Genomic DNA, 20096 nt, shown 5'->3' with positions numbered 1-20096 from the left:
TTGCCCAAAAGAAAATATGGTTCTGTGGTAACAAAAAAAGTAAACTTTTAATAATGCTATGTATTTTATCACTCTTAGAGATGCATATTGGTTGAAAGCATATTAAAATTCTTAAAAAACTATGCAGAAAATATGTTTAAAATTTGTCTCAGCTCCATGTTTATTAAATCCCTTTTACTGTGGAACCTTTCCTCATGAAACAAAATGTAACACTTCACAGAATTGTGATCTGTGAGTCAAGTCTTGGAAAATGCTGTGAGGTAACGATGGTTTAATTGGTCTGTTCTTCCTATGCTGGCAGTGATTAGAAACCAACTTGGAAACAAATGAGAGATGTATGTTCTCTTTTTTTATCACTTTTTTCAATATGCAGTTATGAGTGATATTTGTCAAGGATATTTAAATGTTGTTTGAAATGTTGAAATACATAAAGATTTAAACTAAATCTGAAAACACATATTTGAGAAGAACTTTGTAACATGGACAAAGTGAGTTTTAGTGGTTTGAATGACATTCTGCAACAGTGTCATAGTGTGCTGTTGGCTTCATGCATGCCTACTGTTACCATCTAAGTTGGCCCCCTCAAAATTCATGAAAATGTAGAAGTCCTAATTCCCAGGATCTCAGACTATGACCGTATTTAGAGGTGGGGCCTCTAAAGAGGTAATTAATGTAAAGTAAGTTCATACGGTGGGCCATAATCATATATGACCATGTCCTGATAAGAAGAGAAGATTAGGACACAGTCAACATGGACCCAGGGACAGCCACATGAGGACTTGGGAGAAGGAGGCCTCAGAGGAGCCCCCCCTTCCAACAATCCTGGTCTTGGGCTTCCAGCCTCCAGAACTGTGAGGAAATAAATTTCTGTTGTGTGAGCCACCGAGACTATAGTATTTTGTAGTGGCAGCCCTAGTAAAGGAATATGCCTACTGAACAGTTTTTTGTATCATATGGTCCACTGGGGTCCCTAACCCAGCAGAAGGCCACACAGTGCTGCACACCAATCACAGCATCTTAGGGACCCCTCGTCCCACAGGAGCTGCTAGTGAAATCCTCTTCCTTTCCATTTTATGGGGTACTTCATGGCCAGTAGTTTCCTAACGAATATGGGGTAGCTATCGAAATTGGTGAAGGATCTTTCCTCTGATGACTCTGCAGTTAATCTGCATTTAATAAAAGAATAGGAACCATCCTGTATATATTCAGATGTGCTAAATATGTTTCATTGCTCTTCCCAGAAACATAAATTAGCAATAACTCCAGACATGGAATAATAATAGTTTTTTTCAGGTGTATTGTTCTTAAATGTCAAAGATAAGTTTAAGCTTTAGGAACATGTTCTGTTGGCAGAGAATATCAGCGGATATTTGGAGTCTCAAATATGTAGATTCAAATGCTTTAGTTTCTTCTTCTTGCCTAATGACAGAAATGGATTTATCTGTTTTACAGGATATTAAATATTCCAACAATGTTTGTCATCTTTAAGACATTTGCCTGGAAAGCTACTGTGTCACTTGATCCCATCTCCAGCTGCTCTTGCTTTTCAGAGAGACCTTTATATAACCCAAAATGCTACTGACCACCAGCAAGTAATGAATCATGCATTATGACGGCCAAATGCCTGCTTGGAGACTCATTCATTCAACACATGCTCTCTGATGTGTGAGCAAATGCATCTAAGAATAAAACACCTCAGTCCTTAGGCCGGTCCTCAAAGAGAAAATTATTTATGAATCAGAGTTTCACACACATCTGTGAAGATGAATATTCTTTAATGGCTATAGAATTGTAGCTCACGTGTTAATAAAACTGCATGACTTATAGCTGGAGACTCATGGTTTCACCTCCATAATTTATCACTTACAAATTTTAGTATGACTTTAATACAGAGAACACTCAAAGTGAAGTAATCCTTGGTAAGGAATCATTTTCCAAAATGTGTGCTCATGTGTGTTTGTCTTTGTCAGAAAGGATTTGGAGGGCAACTTACCTGATTTGTGCTTTGTACAGCAGAGATTCAAATGACTACTGTAGCATGACACCAGCTAGCCCAAATCCTCTCTATAATAATACCTGCAGGATCTCCTAACTGGGCTTTTAAAGGCATAGCTTAAAATCCCTGCTTTGGAATGAGTCTTAACTACATTTTACCCTATAATTAGGCAATTGTCTGTTCGTGTATACATTTGCATTTACATATGTGTTCTGTTTACATTTTCAATTCCTTTTCATTTACCAAGCAGAAGTTCTGGAAGAGTTCCTTTGAACAGGCATCCTCCTTTTTTCAAAATGTCAGAGACATGCTGATCTTTTTCTCTATATATAGAATAGAAGGACAAGAATAGAGTCCATGCAATTCTTGTCCCTTCTGTCTTTTTCTACCATCTTCAGACTCTGCTTATCAATGTCTCATGAAGACTTGAACTGTTAATTCTTACAGAGGAAATTGCTCTCTAAAACACCTGCAAAAGGCCCAGCATTGTTTATTTATTATCCAGGAAATGTTTTTTTTTTTTTGGAATTTATATTTTCTCTATTGTATATGCTCTTTGTGTCTTATGTATGGATTGTCTCCCTCAAGGCAGATATAGATTTATATTTTATTGCCTTTGGAATAACTTTCTGACTAGGCTCCATGTTAAAATATAATTTGCAATTGAACAGAACCTAGAAACTGCCTTTTATTTTGAAGGTTCCTTAACATATTCCTGGGGAGCCACTCAGGGCTCTTTGTCTGGTGTCAGTTACTCTGTGGACCATACATGCTGTGCTCATCTTAGTAGCGTGTCCTAGTTAAATGTGTAGTTCACCCCATTTTTATCCTGGAGAATTTGGTTAGCCTTCAATAAGTTTATTTAAATCCACTACATATATATATTTCATTTCTCAACAACTGAAACATAAATACATTATTGTTAAAACAATGCACATTTTAAATATGTCTAAAATACTTCATGGGGTTAAAGTGTGTGTTTAACAAAACCAAGTTGTCTATACATAAGGAAGAGCCTTTAAATGTTCACGTTCTGTGACTGACAACCCCTTCCTCAGATTTTTCTAAGGAAATAAGAACAGACAGCAATGATTTGTTGAATAAATATTCATCCCACACAGATAGAAAACATGTTCTCTACATACAATATATTCCTTTGGGAATTTTAACAAGTTATATATTTATATAATGGAGTTTTTGCAGCTACCATGTATTTTACTCTCAGATGTTTTAACGAGAGAATTCTCATTTTATAACGTAAGGCAGAGGCATACAATAAAGAAATTGACATAATCCAAGCTGTGTACAACCTACGTAGCAGATATGCAAAGTAAATAGTTTAACAATGACAACCTATTGCTGGCAGTGTTAAATATATGGTTTTCTGTTTAGTTTTGCTAAAATATAGTGTAACATGTATAGATTTACAAAATGGGCAGTCTTTAATAATCAGAAAATAGTGGATTTTTAATAATAAAAATATATATATAAAAAAATTAAAAAATAAAAAAAAAAAGTTTTCATCATGTAATGTGACCTAGCTTCAATCCTCTGACTTCCTAGCTTTTCAGGTTACAGCTTGAGTCAATCACTGTGGTTGATTTGACTCTTCAAAAGGGGAGATGCAGGTTCTGATAAGGACGTTGTAGTCTAAGAGTCACACAGGAAAAAGCCAAAAGAGTACTTCCAGGTGGTGAGACTTCATCTTGTTATTTATACCTTTGAAGCCATCCTTGTCTGAATGTGTATTAAAAAAGAAACAAATAAAGCAAATACAGTTTTGTGATAAAGCCACTTGTAAATGTGAGCATCTAGGTCATTTATTCGTCACAGCCTAAGTAATTACCTGTCACGTGCTGACGCAGTGGCGTTCAATAAGAAATAAAGCCCCCTTGCTCCTTAAGCTGATGCAAGCACGGGCTGCTCAGAGGCTTCTCTGGACATTGTCTTTTCATATCTCTCGGACATCCTGGCCCATGTGATGGTGGCATAGGAGCTTATCTTGAGAGACCGTTTGCTTGGACTTTTCTTTGCATATTAGGCTTGTTCTTGCAAGGGAAGATTCTCAAGGCAAACTTAAGCTATTTTGCCTTAGAGCAGCTGCTTCCTGCAGGGTTTTCCTTGTGGCATATTTACTCACCAGCCTAATCCCGTAAGAATGACTGTCAGAATCTCTGTGAATCATTGGTACGCAGATGACAAATACTTTTTATTTATGAGGAGCGTGTTATGGTGCTATTTCATTTCTTCTTTTTATAAAAAATCAGAAATTTAGGAAAATCTCTTCTCTACCCAAAGCTTGTGAGGGAAACAAAGAAAACACCAAATACGCTTGAGCACATTATGTAATGATTTTCTAACATTTAGCAAGAATGAATGATGCTTTGAGAAATGCTGTTTAAAACCTTATTAATCAAGCCTGAGATAATAGTCACTTTGCTACAACCACTATTGGAACAAAAGGTATGACGTTCCCTCAAAGTCACTGTGTAGTTCAGTGCGGGCTCTGCCACCGACCTGAAGCTTCCCAGAGCGTCCTCTGCCTGCAGGCCTGTACGTAGGTCTGAGCTGCTTGCAAAACATTGTTTCAATGAGCAACTCATAGTGACCGACACCAGCCTTCTCTCCTTAATAAGAGATAATTGTAATAAGTTCACGTTAGAATGTTTCAGTGTAAGCATATCCGAAGCATTTTAACACTTTTTTGTAATAGGCGAAAAGTGTGGAACCTGTAAACATGAAAGAGCCATAAAAATGTTGAGACTTGAGAAAAAGCTTTTGTCCTTAAAAAATAAAAAGGAAAGTGAATGAACTTCCAGTTATAAAATAAATAAGTCATGGGATGAAAGATATAGCATGAGGCATATAGTCACTGATATTGTAATAACTCAGTATAGTGACAGATGGTCACTACATTCAGTGTGGTGAGCATTTAGTAATGTATATGTGGAGTCACCATGATATACACCTGAAACTATTATGTCAACTGTGTGCAATAAATTAAAAAGACTAATAAATGCTTAATTTCATAGTAATAAAATACATCAATTTCATTAATTTCTAAATTATGTATTTATAACAATTAAATGTCAGGAAGCATGTGGTTTAAAGTTATGATTTAGTAAGAACCTCTGCTCAATGCTCTCAGATACATCATTGCCAATTTTGAATTAAATGAATTAGTCATCGGCAAAAGAAAAGTAACTTGCAAAATTATAAAAATATTTTCAAATATTTTATACCTAAAATATTATTTTTAATGTATGCTTCAGGCTGTGGCCTCCAAAAGGAAAATGTCTTAGGTTTTGGAAGGTACTGAAATGTTCCCAAAATCTCTCCACCCATTTTCACTTTATGTGATCCTCTCTGAGTGATGTTAAGCACCTGGAATGTAAATAGAGTATCCTAGTGTACACGTGTGTCTAATCTATTGGGAAAAGATGCCAACTTATCATAATAGAAGTTATTCTGAATCAAGAGTACCAGATTTGCCACTAAATAGCTATGGTTTGAAATGAAGTAACAAATTCTCAAAGCTAATAGCTGTTATAAAATAAGGTAATACTCATTGATTTAATGAGTATAACCAACAAATGACCATTGTCCTAAGTCAGCTAACCACCATGACATCCATGTAGTATTGCCCAGGGGTTTCTGTGAAGGGGACAGAGTGTGAGGAGGGGAGTACCCCTGTATTAGTGATTTTCAGGTGTGTAGTTGAAAAGTCAAAAGCTGTGGAAGGGACTGTAGTGAAAACCAACAGTCCACCTCTTGCGTCACTTCTGCTCATCCCCACACTGGGTTAGGGAGCTAATCATTCGTAAGCCTTACCAGTTTTCCCTATCTGGTGATTAGCTCATTTGTGAAATAGCTATTTATCAACTTCAAACATTACCTTTAGATTTTGTTTGATAAATGAGAAAATATTTCTCTTTCCAGTATAAGTACATGGCTATTCTTAGTTTTCCATTGGTTACAATTAAAAAAGCAAAAACATTAGTAAAAAAACACAAAAACAAAAGACACTCAACCATCTGTTCCCAGTTCTAGACACCTTTTACCTCCTCATTCTGTAAAACAAGGACAGAGCCCCACATGTTCCCTCACATCATTTCTACCTCCCTGTATTTAGGGGCTATAGTTGCACCATTTCTTGCCAAAATTGGTAACACAGGTTATATTCAAGACCATTAAGTCCACCGTGAATTCTTTACAAAGTGAGTTAATTTGCATATCAAAACTTTTACCGTATCATAATGATGTGAATATTCACTGAAAAGTGAGAATTTATGGTAAAATTTTATCTGTATGGATAGTTTTTCTATCTCAATAGAGAATATTACTAGTATCAATTTTAAATGCCCTCTACCCTTTCACGTCCCTTCTGCCCTCAATATGACCATAAGATTTTACAAACTGTCAATCCGAGACTTCTGTCTAATCACTCTACCCTCCCCCTGGTCTGGGTCCCTTCTGAGGTTGGGGGCTCCGTCCACCTGTGGGTTCCCACACAGCTGGTACACTTGTTCTGCTCTCAGCCTTTCTCAAGTGGAGCCCTTCTGTGAATTTCGTATCTTTGTCTCTTCCTGTTTCATTTTGCTGCATCCATTCTCATTTCTGCATGGAATGCAAAAATCTGAGAGCCCTTGCATATCTGAAAATGCCTTTATTTTGCCCTATCTCATTGATACCTGAACACACATAGGATACTAGATTAAAATCCATTTTCCTTAATGTTTTGAAGACTTGCTGTATGTTATTTCATAATCAATTATTGCTAAGAGTTACTGGGATACCATGCTGAGACTTTCCCTTTGGTGGTAACTTTTGGTTTTTGTCTGATCGTTTATTTGATTTTGCTTTCTTCCTGAAAGCTCTTATAATTGTTTTTGTATGTTAAATTTTAAATTTTAAAAGATGTGTTGGTGTGAATGTGTATATGTGTATGTTTAATTCATTCAGCTAAGACCTCGGCCATCCTCTCTGAAAACTCTCCTGCTGTGTCAGGAATTACTTTCTGTATTTTAAAAATGATTTTCTCCATTTCAAATTATTTCTTGCTTAACAACTTCTATAAATCAGATATTAGACTTAAACTGATCATCTTCTCTTCATGTTCTTCTTTAGTCTCCCTCTGTTAGTTTTACTTTACATTGTAGAATTCTTGTTGGGTTTTATCCCCACTTTTATCCCCACACATTCTATTACATGTTCTGTCTTGTCAAACCCATGAGTATGTATATGTGCACACAAACATAAATGAAGATAAAACTTTTTACATTCCAAGACCTCTTTCCCCTTCACTCATTCACTTATATAACCAGGCTCTAATTAATAATTTGACACAACTGAATAGCCTTGCACCAAAATCTAGTTTTGCTTTTATTCAAATCTAATTTAAAATCATATTTATTCTGCTATGATTTATTATTCTTTTATTTATTCCTGACTGCAAATACAATTAGATCAATGAGTACCAATTACTGTGGCTATAAAATTTAAGGTTATCATTGAACTTCAGTGTTTTAGTTTCCATAGCTATAAAAAAATAATAATCCTTTACCTAATCTTCTAGGCTTGATATTAAAAACAAATGTAAAATCTCACTAAATGTATTTCATGCTGTATAAATGAAGATACTATTCTTAGGGAAAAAAATTCATAATTCATTTGGTAGAACTATTGGAAAATATGAAGAAAAGATACTGACTCTGGAAACAAATGGTAGTAAATTGCTGATGACATCAAACACTTGGATGGTGAGGTCTGACTGGTGGTGTTTCAATTGGAACACATCTGTAACAAAGGATTCAGTAGCCAGTGAAGTGGAAATGGCACACCCTGCAAGTGCTGTCGTGTTTCAATATTGTACAGCTAGGCATTATTTTCTGTGTGTGTGACAAGCAGTTTGGCTTATGATTTATACAAGATAATGGCCATGTGGGGAAAATGGAAGTTCCTATGGCCAGGGTCCTCACCTGAACCTAAACTGCTTGATGGTGTAACTGGCCTGCTGCCAGGCTACTGCTTCCACACCCGCAGGCAATAAGCTATTACTGACTGAGTCACTGTATAAAGCTCTCTATCCAGTGCTCCGGGAGGAGGCAGAGAGGGAGGAGGATTACAGACCTGCAGACTGCTGGATGCAGATGCAATTCTAGTGCTCTACCTATGCTGTCAGAACAAAGCCGGGTAATAAACCCTTTTACCCCAAAAATGTTCCATTGTCATTCCTCCGTCTTACTGAATCCATAGTGAACTTGCCCAGGACTGAGAACCATTGGCAAGATGGGCACCTTTGTAGACTCTCTAAAAATAATACTAAGGGAAGTCGAGTCCTCAAGAGGAACCTTCATCCTGGGTGCTTGTTAGCTGCTGTGTAAAATGTAGTCCATATACTGGAGCTTATTGTCCCATTGACCTGTTTTTAATTAGCATTATAAAAATATTGGACTTGAAGGTATCCGTACATAGGTATTGTGTTGTCTGCTAAAATTACACCGCTGCGATCATCTCACATCACTCTTACTGACATGGAAAGTGTGTGCTTTGAGGCAGGGCTAGTCTTATCTGCTTCACTTGGTCCATAGTATTTGTTGTGGTTAGGGGACAACCGAGGGAACTGGGGTAAGGACCATGGCTCTGGACTCTGAATTCTGACACTTAGGATTTGAAAGTTGACTCTGCCATGAAGTTGTCTGACCTTCTCAGGCAAGTTCTCCAACTCTCTCTGCCTTGATTTCCTAATGCTTAATGGAAGCTATACTGGTATCACCTTCATGGAGTTTCATTTTATAGGATCAAACCTGTTAATGAATGGAAACTACTTATAAAAGGAAGTATGCAGTGTTAGCTACTATCATCATCATAATTATTACTGCAAGATGCTTGGTTCCTAAAATCCCAATACAATACATGGATAACTTCATGTTGAGATTAAAGCTAAGGTGTGTGTGACACACTATAAGGGTACATAACATCTCATATTCAAATTTTTTAAGATGCTATTATTCTTATTTTTTCTCAATTTTTCTTCTTAATTGTTCTCAATTTTTAAGATACTGTTATTTCCTTAAATATACATGGTAAGCACTCTATTGCTAAAATTTAGTAAAACAATAAAAATTTGTGTCAATCTATTCAACAAATGTTTTATCATTTTCCAGCAGATATTTTATTGGGTAAAACTTTGCTCTTTGCTGGTTGTGATTTGAGAAAACAAACAAAAACATAAGATCAATAGAAGAAATAGAGAATTAAAGCTCATTGAGATGTTTATTTGTTGATGTTGGTAATGCATTCATACACATTAACCTTTTAAAGTAAAAATGAACACATGTTGAGGCCCCCACCATCATCCTACCCAGTTTGCACTGCAAAGGGGACAGTTTTCAATCTCATAAGTGAATTTCCAGATGTTTTAAGCATATATAAGCAAATGCATATTTTCCTCTTTTTATACAAATGGAAGTATACTAAACACACTTTCCACCCCTTACCTTTTTCACTGAAAGCTCTATTGTGGGTCTAGTTTCATATCAGTAATAGTGAGCTTTTGAACTTTATTAATGACTGGTAGAGCTTCACTGTGTGGATGCACTGACTAATATCACAGGCTGCTGCTGCAGGACAGTTTTTGTGTTAACACACTTGCTGTTATAAAAGTGCCAAATGAACGATACTGCACAATTTAAATGTGTTTGTAATGTGCAGTGTGCCTGTATGATAATTTTTAAGATGGACTTGGTGGGTCAAGGATTAGATGCATTTGAATGAATTTCTCAAAGAAATTTTATTTTTTTTAATTTAATTTTGAATATTAATATAGGTATGTAATGCACAATTCAAAAGGAAGGAAAGAAATGAGCAGTAAAAGGAAGACCCTCTCACCCCACATTCCTCCATTCATTCAGCTCCTCTACGTGAAGATAATTAGTCCCACCAGCTTCCAATCTATTTTTTCATATAAGCAGTGGGCACAGGAGCATACGTATATATACAGAGGAGTTCCTCTTCTTCAAGTGGGCTTCTGTTGTCTTCTGCAAAGCATTTTATAGGATCAGAAGCCTGGGTATTTGTTTAAACAGATATACCAGGCCTAGCATGTAAAAATTCTTATTAGGAGCTTACTGTTTGTTGCCTTACCACTCAGTCTCAGCCACTGTTGATCTTATTGATCAGTGATGTTTTCCTTGACTTCTGCTATAGCTCATTGTTTTCCCTGGATGAAAGGATAGCAATCATTGCTCTGTGCTTGACTAAGGATTTTCAGACCTACTGCCATCTGCTTCTGCTCTCAGCATGTGACACATGTTTTGGGATCCCTCTCCGTAGTGCTCCTGGAAATCCCTTCCACTTCTCTTTTAAATCTGCATTTCTGTGTCTCTGCTATTCTCCCCTTTGGTTCTCTCTGGATTATCACATCTTGAAGTAGCTGCCTGGGGAGAGGTTATGTGGGTGGTCAAGTGTTTGGATCTTGTAACTTACGCATGACAGTTTTTGGTACTCTTCCCACGGCAGCTCATAGGATCTTGCTTGCCTCCAGTGTTCTGAAATATTACAATGACTTGTTGGTATGGGTCATCTTACTGAGTACTAGGAGGGTCCTAAAATTTGGAATTTTACTCCATTTAACACTAGGAAATGGTCTTAGGTTATATTGCATTCTATTATACTATGTTATGCATGTTATAGATACTACAAATTGTAATATAAGGTATACAGTATTAAATTTATGTAAAATTACAATATCATTGTGTAAATTATCATTTTTAACAAATTGAGTAAAAGGAGTACTAATATGAGTGCTTGTCAGTTCAGGAAGTTCATGTCTGCTACTTGTAGTAACAATGCCCCTAAAACAATGTAAAACAGCATTTCTTATATTTTCAAATATTTTGGTAAACAAGCTACTAAATTTGACATACCAGTCTTAGCATTAGTCACACACATGACCATATATTAATTATACATAATATACACATATATATGCTCTTTATTGTATAGATTATTTTAAAGAATATAGTTTTGATAAATAATATTAAGAAAGAGCAAAGAATTAATTTAAGTTCCAAGTTTGCTAACATCTTACTTTTATAACAAATATGATATAATTTTCTTACATATTTTATAAGCTTTCCTAATGTCAAGTAGCCATTCCTTTTCTGTGTTTAAAAATATATATATATAGGATTAAATCAAATAGAAATAGCAATTATGTATAATTGATAATTCATACATATACTGAATATACTAATATAGACTTATAAACCATAAACTATAAAAGATATGGCTAATAATAAAAGTAATATTCATCTTGGATTCTCAACCACTTATTTTCCCAGGTGACTCACCACTTAACGGTGATGAAAGTGGCCAGCATGTAAATATTATGAGTCAACTTAAGTGTTGTTAACAAAGGAATCCTCAATCAAGCATTACATTCTAGTGAAGAGAGGAAGCAGATTTCTACTAATATGTTCCATTATTAAATAAAACGTTATAATTGTGTTACATCGTGTTATGTTTAAACATTTATTTTTAGTTTTTGTGAAGCTAAAACACAATTAGTAATTGTATTTCATTTTTCAGTATAGTCATTGTTACCTTTCAGTTATCGGGGTAATTTGAGAGCTAGCGCTGACACTGCCGTTTCTATTCAAGGTCCGTGTTGTTTCTCCTTGTTTTTAGCGTGCAGTGGCCTGGAGTTCAGGGAGGTGGCAAACAGATTGCGGGACTGGTTCAAGGCCCTTCATGAAGGCGGAAGTCAGAACAAGAAGACAAAGGCACTACTGAGGCCCGAAAGGAGCAGTAAGATTTCTAATTTATGTGCACCTGTTGTCTTTGATATGGGATTTTGTTTCTAATAAATCACTTAGACCAAACCATGTATTTCAAAGTTTACCCTTTACTTAGATGCAGAACAAAAATCAGCACATTGGTATTCCTTCCAAACACACCTCTAATATTGAGCAAGGAAGTAATGAGATTTGTGACAACTGACTGACGGAGAACAGAACACCCCTCAAGACAGCACTGAACTTCCAGTGGGACTGAAAGGGTAGGGCTGTTTTTCAGTGTTTTGATAGAAGTAGTAAAGAGAACACAAGACCTAAAGGTAAGACTTTTGGTGAACTTCAATTTTTAGAGAAGACAGCACACCCCGCCCCTGTCCACCCCGCCAGATGAGCCTTTCATGATTGCTTTGCAGACACTTCTAATTTGACCCACCCAAGACAGGAGACAAAAACATACATTCAGTGACACACTAAAAACCAATTCATACAAGAAAGAAGAAAAACTCAGAGCTGTATGAATCTTATATTTTTCATCATCTGTATAGTCCCCCCAAAGTATTTTTGAATTCCTTGGCAAGGCACCTGTTATTAATAATTTTATGAACTTTCCCTTTATATTTTTTCATTTGTAAAATACTGCATTTTTAATGTACATGAAAGAGTAAGTATTGAAAATGAGCTAATTTTAGGGAGGTTTCAAAGATCGAAGCATGTAAATAAGCATTTAAAACCCTCTACATCACAAGAAGAGGAGATGGGGCAGAAATTATGAGCAGCATCTTGCACTTGATGAAGTCCCAGGTGTTCCCTTTGCTTATTGTGACATGATCATCCACTCTTGCTTGCTATCCTCAAACACCAGTTTCTAACAAAATCACTTCATAAGATGGCACAGTCAGCTGTAATCTGTAATTACTAAAATGCCTCAATTGTTTTCATCAAGGAATTTTCTATAATCCCAACCTTTTGTATTTATGGATCTTATTTATGTTCTTAAAGAATGTAATAATTCTTTCTAATTGAGCCATCTAATTAAGCTTCCATCAACAGACATAATTACCTTTGAATGGGTGATGACTATGTATATTGTTTCTTCTTATGAAGTTCAGAAAGAAACTACAGTGTTTTCCCCACTCGGCAGTAGTAGTTCTCAGGTTTATCTTCAAAATTATTAACTGCATTTTGGCAGATGTTATAGAAACAGTACATGATATATGCCCCTGTATTTATAAATACATATCCAGGGTGGGTGAAAGTTTGTCCAGACCTTTACTTAACTGATTTTTTAAAGAATTCATACCTGTATCTGTCCACTAGTTCTCATTCTTGAATATTTTTGTTTCTTGCTCTCAAGTTTCTCCTTTGAACTTGAGTTCAGACTACTGGTCCCAACAGACTTGGAGATGGATAAAAGGAGAGCTTTAGAACACCTGGTTAATGGTCACATTCATAAATATTATTTCCCTTCCTACATTATTCTTTCAAAAAATGAGACACTGTCCGTATAGCAGGTTAATGATACGAAACTCCTTGGGAGTGGAGTATCTTCGGAGAACAAATTAAAAATTGGATACAGGAATATTTACACTGCTTGAAATGGTCAGAGGTCAAGTAGGAGTACATTTCCAACAGGAAGTTATCCACTAGAACAGGTCAGACAAACCCCCAAAGAGAATGGTTGGCTCCCTTACGTCCTCTCTTGCTGCTCCATGAGTCCTGTCCCAACTTCGTATCTAATCCATGAACCAACCCTCTGATTTCATATCCCCATTGCTTTTCTGTGCTAATTTTTCCTTCATAACATTTCTCAATAGCTACCATAGTGATAATCTAGTTGTTTATATGGTTTATTCTCTTTCTTTGTCACCCTACCAGACAACCATAAATGCAATAGTATAGACTTTACACACCACTGTATCATTGGAGCATAGCATAGCTTGACACATAGTTAAGTTTTCATTAAGTGAAAGAGAGTAGAAGTAATGAATAGATGAAGCAAAGAAGCGATCAAAATACTACATTGTGTTGATATACCATAATTTGATCAATTATTTCCCTAGGAATGATCATTTACTGTTTCTATTATTTTCTCCATGACAATTCTGCAGTTAATCAGGTTTTTTCTTTTTAATTTCTTTAAGAAAGATTCTAAGCAGTGGGAGTAATGGTTCAAAATGTGCATGCATTCCAAGTGATAAATGATAACAGATGTTGCTAGATTGCTTTGCAGAAAGCTTAGGGCATTTCTGATTTCTAAAAACAAAGTATACAAGTTAACATTTACCTTCATCCCTGCTAGAAAAAAATATTATAATTCTCTTTAATTTTCCCATTCTGGTAAACATGCTATCATCATTCACTATTAATCTAATTTGTATTTCCTTTATTAGCAGTGAATTTGAACATAAAATATTGGAAGAGATGGCAGCTTGCATAGCAAAATGAAACAAAATGTCTTAGCTCAGTCTACTATACCATAGCCTAGGTGAATTAAAAATAGATGTTTCTCAAATTCTGGGAAAGTTGTCAGACTGGATTCCAGTGAGGGCTCTCCTTCTGGCTTATAAACAGCCATCTTCTCACATGATGAAGACAGAGATCTCTCTAGGTCCTCATGCTTGTTAGGGCACTAATCTCATCATGAGGGCTCTACCATCAGATTTAATTGTCGCCCAATGGGCCTGTCTACAAATGCCATCACCCTGAGGGTTAGAGAGTCATCAATGAATTTTGGGAGGGCACAGTTCAGTCCACAGCATCAATAAAAAATAACAAAAACCCACTAAAAATTTTGTCACCCTACATGTTTAATTCTGAGACAGGTGCATTAATGGCTTCCATTGTAATTGTGTTTAATCAGGTCTGTCTAATATTTTTGGTAGTTTTTGCTATATGAGTTTTATGCTTTATTTTTTAGAACATATGGATTTATTTCTATTTTGTCCCTTAATAAATTATACTTTTTATCACTTTATTTTATTCACTATGCCCTACCTACTGCTTTTTAGCACATTTCACCTTAGCTGATAGTAATATGGACACTGTTACATTCAGTTTTATTGCATTTGCCTGAGATACTCGCTAACATTTGTCAATCTTTTTTCCTAGACTTGTGTCTTTCTTGTAAACATCCATAGTTGATTTGGAGTTTTCAGTATGACAGTGAGCAAGCTCTATGATTTTTTCTTCATTTTTTAATAATTAAAATGTAGTAAAATCAACATAAAGCACAGGAAAGGACTGATTCAAAGACTCAGAATGTTGCCATTTAGGCAGATTACCCAGAAAACAAAGAAAACTTACTTTAAAACTCTTATTAAGAGCAGAACAGTAATACAAGAAAATTTAGTCATTTTAACAGACACAAAATCAAATTTTAGTTTTTCATGTGTATGATATTTGACATAAATTTAAAAAATAATCTTACATGAATAAACCCCATATTAGCCAGCATTCATCATGACAAACTATATTTTGTGAGATTCTTTCAATGATTTGTTACATTCACGTAGAGTTTGTCTATGTATTTTTGGAACAATGAATCATTTTATTATAGGATAAAGCTATATTTTTAAACAAAATTATATCTTGCCCACCTTATATCATTTTTCTTAGTAGAGTCTTATTTATATAATTATAATTTTAATTACAGTAATTTTATGTTAAAAAGAAACTATGAAGTATTTTAAACTGTTACATATTAGCATTTTGTATTAGATTTGCAGAATTTATGAATATACATTTTATGTTTTTTATAGGCACACAGTTTTATATGAAATAATGTTTTAATGTAGAAAAAGTGAATATATTTGTTAACAGGTCAAATATATACAACCATACACTGTAAAATTAATTTGAACTATAAAAAAATTAGAAGCAAAAAGTATATGAATTTTAAAACATGCTTTCATGGATTTCTTTAAGAAATGATCTAAATTTTTAGTGAATACACATTAATTAAGTTAACAAAGCCTAAGGTTTCACATTACCAAATGATCTTGAAAATTGTTTTTCAATTTCAAGTTGGCTTATGATAAAACATAATTACTATTGAAATACAATTTATCATAATAATGATTTGTTAAAAACAAATTTACATTTTTGTAATTTTAAACGTCTAGCAGGTGTGATATGCTAACTTACCCAATCAGTATGCCTATATAATTTAGAACCACTATGTCTAAGTTGAACAAAAATGTATGCCTGTGTTAGACTTAATACTGATAACTCTGAAAATACACCTGTTTTTATTAAGCAAACAATGTTAAACTAGCCTTTTATGAAAGTTTATTTAAATTGTGAACTGATTTTTTTTTTATTTTGTTTTTTCTTGATAAAATACTTTTGAAAGTATTAGGAATTTCTTTAATTTCATGAAGTTTTAGGGATATGTCATTTATATAAGCACTTATTTAGCCCTAAGCTAATCAGATAGATTATCAAAAGAGATTTGATAATCTAATTTGGAAACACCATCTGGACATTGGAAAGCATGTGTCTATGCACATACAGCCACCCATGCATGAACACACACACACATACACATGTACACACAAGTGGAGAATTTATAGCTTTGATTTTAAACTTCTAGCCTTGAGGCCCTGGACATACATAGGATCAGAAAGCCCACTGATTTATATGGAAGAATTACCCCTCTCCTTTCCCCCTCTGCCTTTTCACCAACACTGTAGAGGATGGGCTGAGTATGGTCACAGGTAATGGGGGCTGGCTCTGCAGCAGTGTTCACAGGAGTCGCTTGCATTCCTTCCTTTGTCCTGGCATGCACTCCCAAGGGGGATAAAAAATATCCAACCTGCTTCCAGTGAGCTGTCGCAGACTCCGATGGTTGCTTGGGGGGCCTCAGAGTTCCTGAGAGCTTGTGGAGGGGGCCAGTCCTAAAGCTGGAGGGACCCCAGCAGCGGCTGGGGCAAGGGTGAGTCAGGCAAGACCTGACGGAGACATAGGCTGGAGGGTTCAGCCCTCAAGTCAGGTCCCCATGAAATGCTAAGGAAAACAATGCCAAACCAAGGAAGGGAAGACGGGGCCACAGGACCATTGGAATATGGAAATGGTTCCTCTTCCAGACAGCGCACCTCTGGGAGCGCAGCGTGAGTCTCCAATGGCAGAAGGCCAAGCAGGACAGCGACGACTCTGTGGAGAGGCGGGGAAGTGGGCAGGGCAGGTGGCCAGCGCGGGGCACATGGGCAGAGTGGAGGGCTGTACCTTAGCTGGTGCTCGGCATGTGGGAAGCCCGAGGTCTCCAGCGGGGGAAGAAAACCTGCTGGCCTGTGGGAAGATGGATGAGCACAGTAGTACGTGACAGGGACTCTGGAGTCAGACCAGTCCTACATATAAAGAGTCCGTGTATCTATCGAGCAATACAGTTTAAGCCTCTTACTTCACAAACTATTTTTATCCTCTTCTACCTCTGGTCCCTGTTTAGGTATATTTCATGCACTTGATTGTCTAGGCCGCTAATTTGATGCTCAAAAGTGGCAATTCCCTGTACAATTCACCTGTGGAATGACTTAGCTGGGAAAAGACTGTGTTTAGTCTAGAAACAATGTATTTTTGCACTTTTTTTTATGTGTGCACTCGAGTATTCATGTGTATGTATGTGTCTTAAATTTAAGTAGCTGTCTCCTTCCTTACATACTAACTCAGTAGGGAATTGATTTTTCTCTCTCTGGCTACTTGAGCCCTTTAGAGTCAGGGTGGCTTTCCTTTGCTCACTGGCCCTGTGAGTGCCCTTGGCCTGTGTTGCAGGCTGCCCTGGCCCCCCTAATGAGCTCCAGCCCCCACGCGGGGGGCCGACAGTGACCTTCCCCTGGGACTCTGTGGGGTCTGTGAGTCAGGTTCTTTCCAAAGTCTGTCACTTCTCATTCTCCACTCTTGGTATCCCATTCTTTTCTCCATTGATCACCTCATCCCTGGGGAGAGAAAGCTCTTTACCCATTTGCACCCCTTTATCTTCAGACTCCCACACTTATTTCACCGAAAACAGAGTGATGGTGGGAAGGAGATGATTGTGGCGGGGAAGCTTGCTGCATTTTGGGTGGTCAGAGTAGCTCCCAATACTTAGTCAACCAACTTCAGATTTAATATAGAAAGAGTGTCAGGCATGAAGATCAATTCAGAGTAAAATTCCTGTTTTTATCTTAATGTCAGAATAATGACTGGGCAAATATGTAAGAGAGGGCCAAACACATATATCTGTTCAGGTTATGCAAAGAAAAATGCCTAAACCCCTATGTCCATTTACTGTGCAGAATATCACCTTTGAGATAGAGCTATGTCTTTTGATGGATTCGTATCTCTGGCGATCTTTAATTACAGTAATGTTCATAAATATGGCCAAGTTTTACTATCTGGAAATATCATAATTTGCTTTCTATGTTATTAGAATATTTGTGAATAGAATATGCAGTTTCTTACAAAGTAATTCTGACAAATGATGTTTGTTTGTGAGACTTAAAAATGTACATACAGGGAAAATTTATGGGATGAGTTCAGGAGGTGAACTGAGCTGGTGCAGAACTTGCAGGGAGGAGGAAAGGGGAGAAGGGTGTTAGCCCAGGTCTGCTTGTCAGTGCCTCCTAGCCCCAGACAGTCTGCGAACTTCAGCTGTCTGCTCGCTCCACACAGAGCCTTAACTATGTGCTACCCACTGCCGAACACATGGAGCAGGACTGGCTCCCAGGCACCACCCGTAAAGCTGGCTCCAAACATCAGCTGGAAGAGCCAGCACCTCTTCAAACATCATGCAGCACGAATGTGTGTGTGCGGATGAGCCATCTGAAATCACTATTTTGGAACTAAGAAACCATGTTTGCTTTAAGGATCAACTAGAAAAGTCATCTTAAATTCACCATTCTGTTCTCATCTGTCCTCATCTCTTTTTGTATGTACGTTAATCCTTGCACTTCACTGGTCAAAATTATTTTCTTGTCTGAGTAATGCATATCTATTCGTTTAACTTTTTGTGCAGGGTTATGATGAGTAAAAAGACAAATTAAACCATGACAGCTTTTGTTTTCCTTCATCGTAGTCTTATATAAACTGGCGTCATTCTATATTAACTGCGTAACTGCTAATGATGCTTCAGCTGAATACAGAATAGGTAATGGGCTCTCAGCTTCATTTTTTTCCTACTCATAAGCCAGATTGCTAAAAGCAATTAGTGCAGATTACTCTTGTGGCCTAGCATTTAACCTGCTGACCTTTCTGTGAGTTTTGGGAGGCGTTACGGGATTTTTTGATGAATGTAATTTCTCAGTAGAGACACTTGCTTCATATTGCTGCCGCTTGGGGCCCTAGAGCGCTCTTCACTCGAGTACCTGACCTCCTGTTACCTCATCCAACTTGCTGCTCAAATATCCAGCACGTGATGCCTTCCTTCCGCCACCCCCCAGAGCACTTGTCCCAGCGTTAGGCTGCTTTTCTTTTCTCCATAGTGCATGTCACTACTGATAGAAGAACGGTTACTAGATCTTTTTCTTTCCTTTCCAAATAAAATACAAGCTCAGAATTTTCTGTTGTGAATCCCCGCTTACTAGAAAAGGACTTGGCACATAATGGGAACTCAGTAACAGTTTGTTTAATGAATAAATTATTAAATCTAATCACAAATTTTTATGTAAAAAATGTTTGCAAAGAGTAATAGAGCAGCTGCCTTCCCATGATTGCTGAATGACATGCAGGTTCCAGGAGAACAAATCTCTGACAGCAAGAAGATTGAAATAATAGGGTAAAGACTTGAGGAAATTGAGTGGGAGGGTATTCTACTTTTTAGGTGGATGATGGCTTTATTCAAAGGGAATTTCCTCACACACTGACCATCAAATCGAGAGTGCTCTATGTTTTATATTAAACATATTATTCTTTAAAAATATTTTAAGGCATGGTAAAAAGTTATAGGGTTTTTTCCTAGTAGTTATTTTAGTAGTTATTCTGAATTTTTGAACATAATAGGGTACTAACCTGAGTTTGTAATTGACCAAATTTTATCACAGCCATTATCCAAAGAATTGTATAGCCATTACCCAAGAAGAATCATGTATTTGAATCTCAGTAGCATAAATATTTCATATTTCATAGTTAAATGGTTTGAGTTGACAAAAAAGATCAATAATGTTATAGCTTTTCAAGAAATTAAGCAAGCTGGTAAAGTGTGCCATTATTTTATTTAAGTCTACTTTACATTTATGAAATTAGACTTTTTGGATATATTTTGTTTGGATATATTTGAGAGCCATTGCTGACAAAAGAATGATCATAGAAAAGCAACTAAAATGGTAAAAATC

At 36.4% G+C, this 20096-nt stretch overlaps 1 protein-coding gene across 4 annotated transcripts in view; it reads left to right on the top strand.

The window, feature by feature from the left end:
* Positions 1–20096, top strand: part of SPOCK3 (SPARC (osteonectin), cwcv and kazal like domains proteoglycan 3) — a 399525-nt gene that overhangs the window by 344606 nt on the left and 34823 nt on the right. For all 4 annotated transcript variants that reach the window (XM_073232634.1, XM_073232632.1, XM_073232633.1 and 1 more), the window contains exon 7: positions 11687–11806. In XM_073232634.1, coding sequence (XP_073088735.1) covers positions 11687–11806 — 120 coding nt within the window. The remainder of the gene's footprint in view (positions 1–11686; positions 11807–20096) is intronic.

This window comes from Manis javanica, chromosome 3 (genome assembly GCF_040802235.1).
Source record: "Manis javanica isolate MJ-LG chromosome 3, MJ_LKY, whole genome shotgun sequence".
Classification (NCBI taxonomy): Eukaryota; Metazoa; Chordata; class Mammalia; order Pholidota; family Manidae; genus Manis; species Manis javanica.
This window is presented reverse-complemented; position numbering and strand designations above follow the sequence as displayed.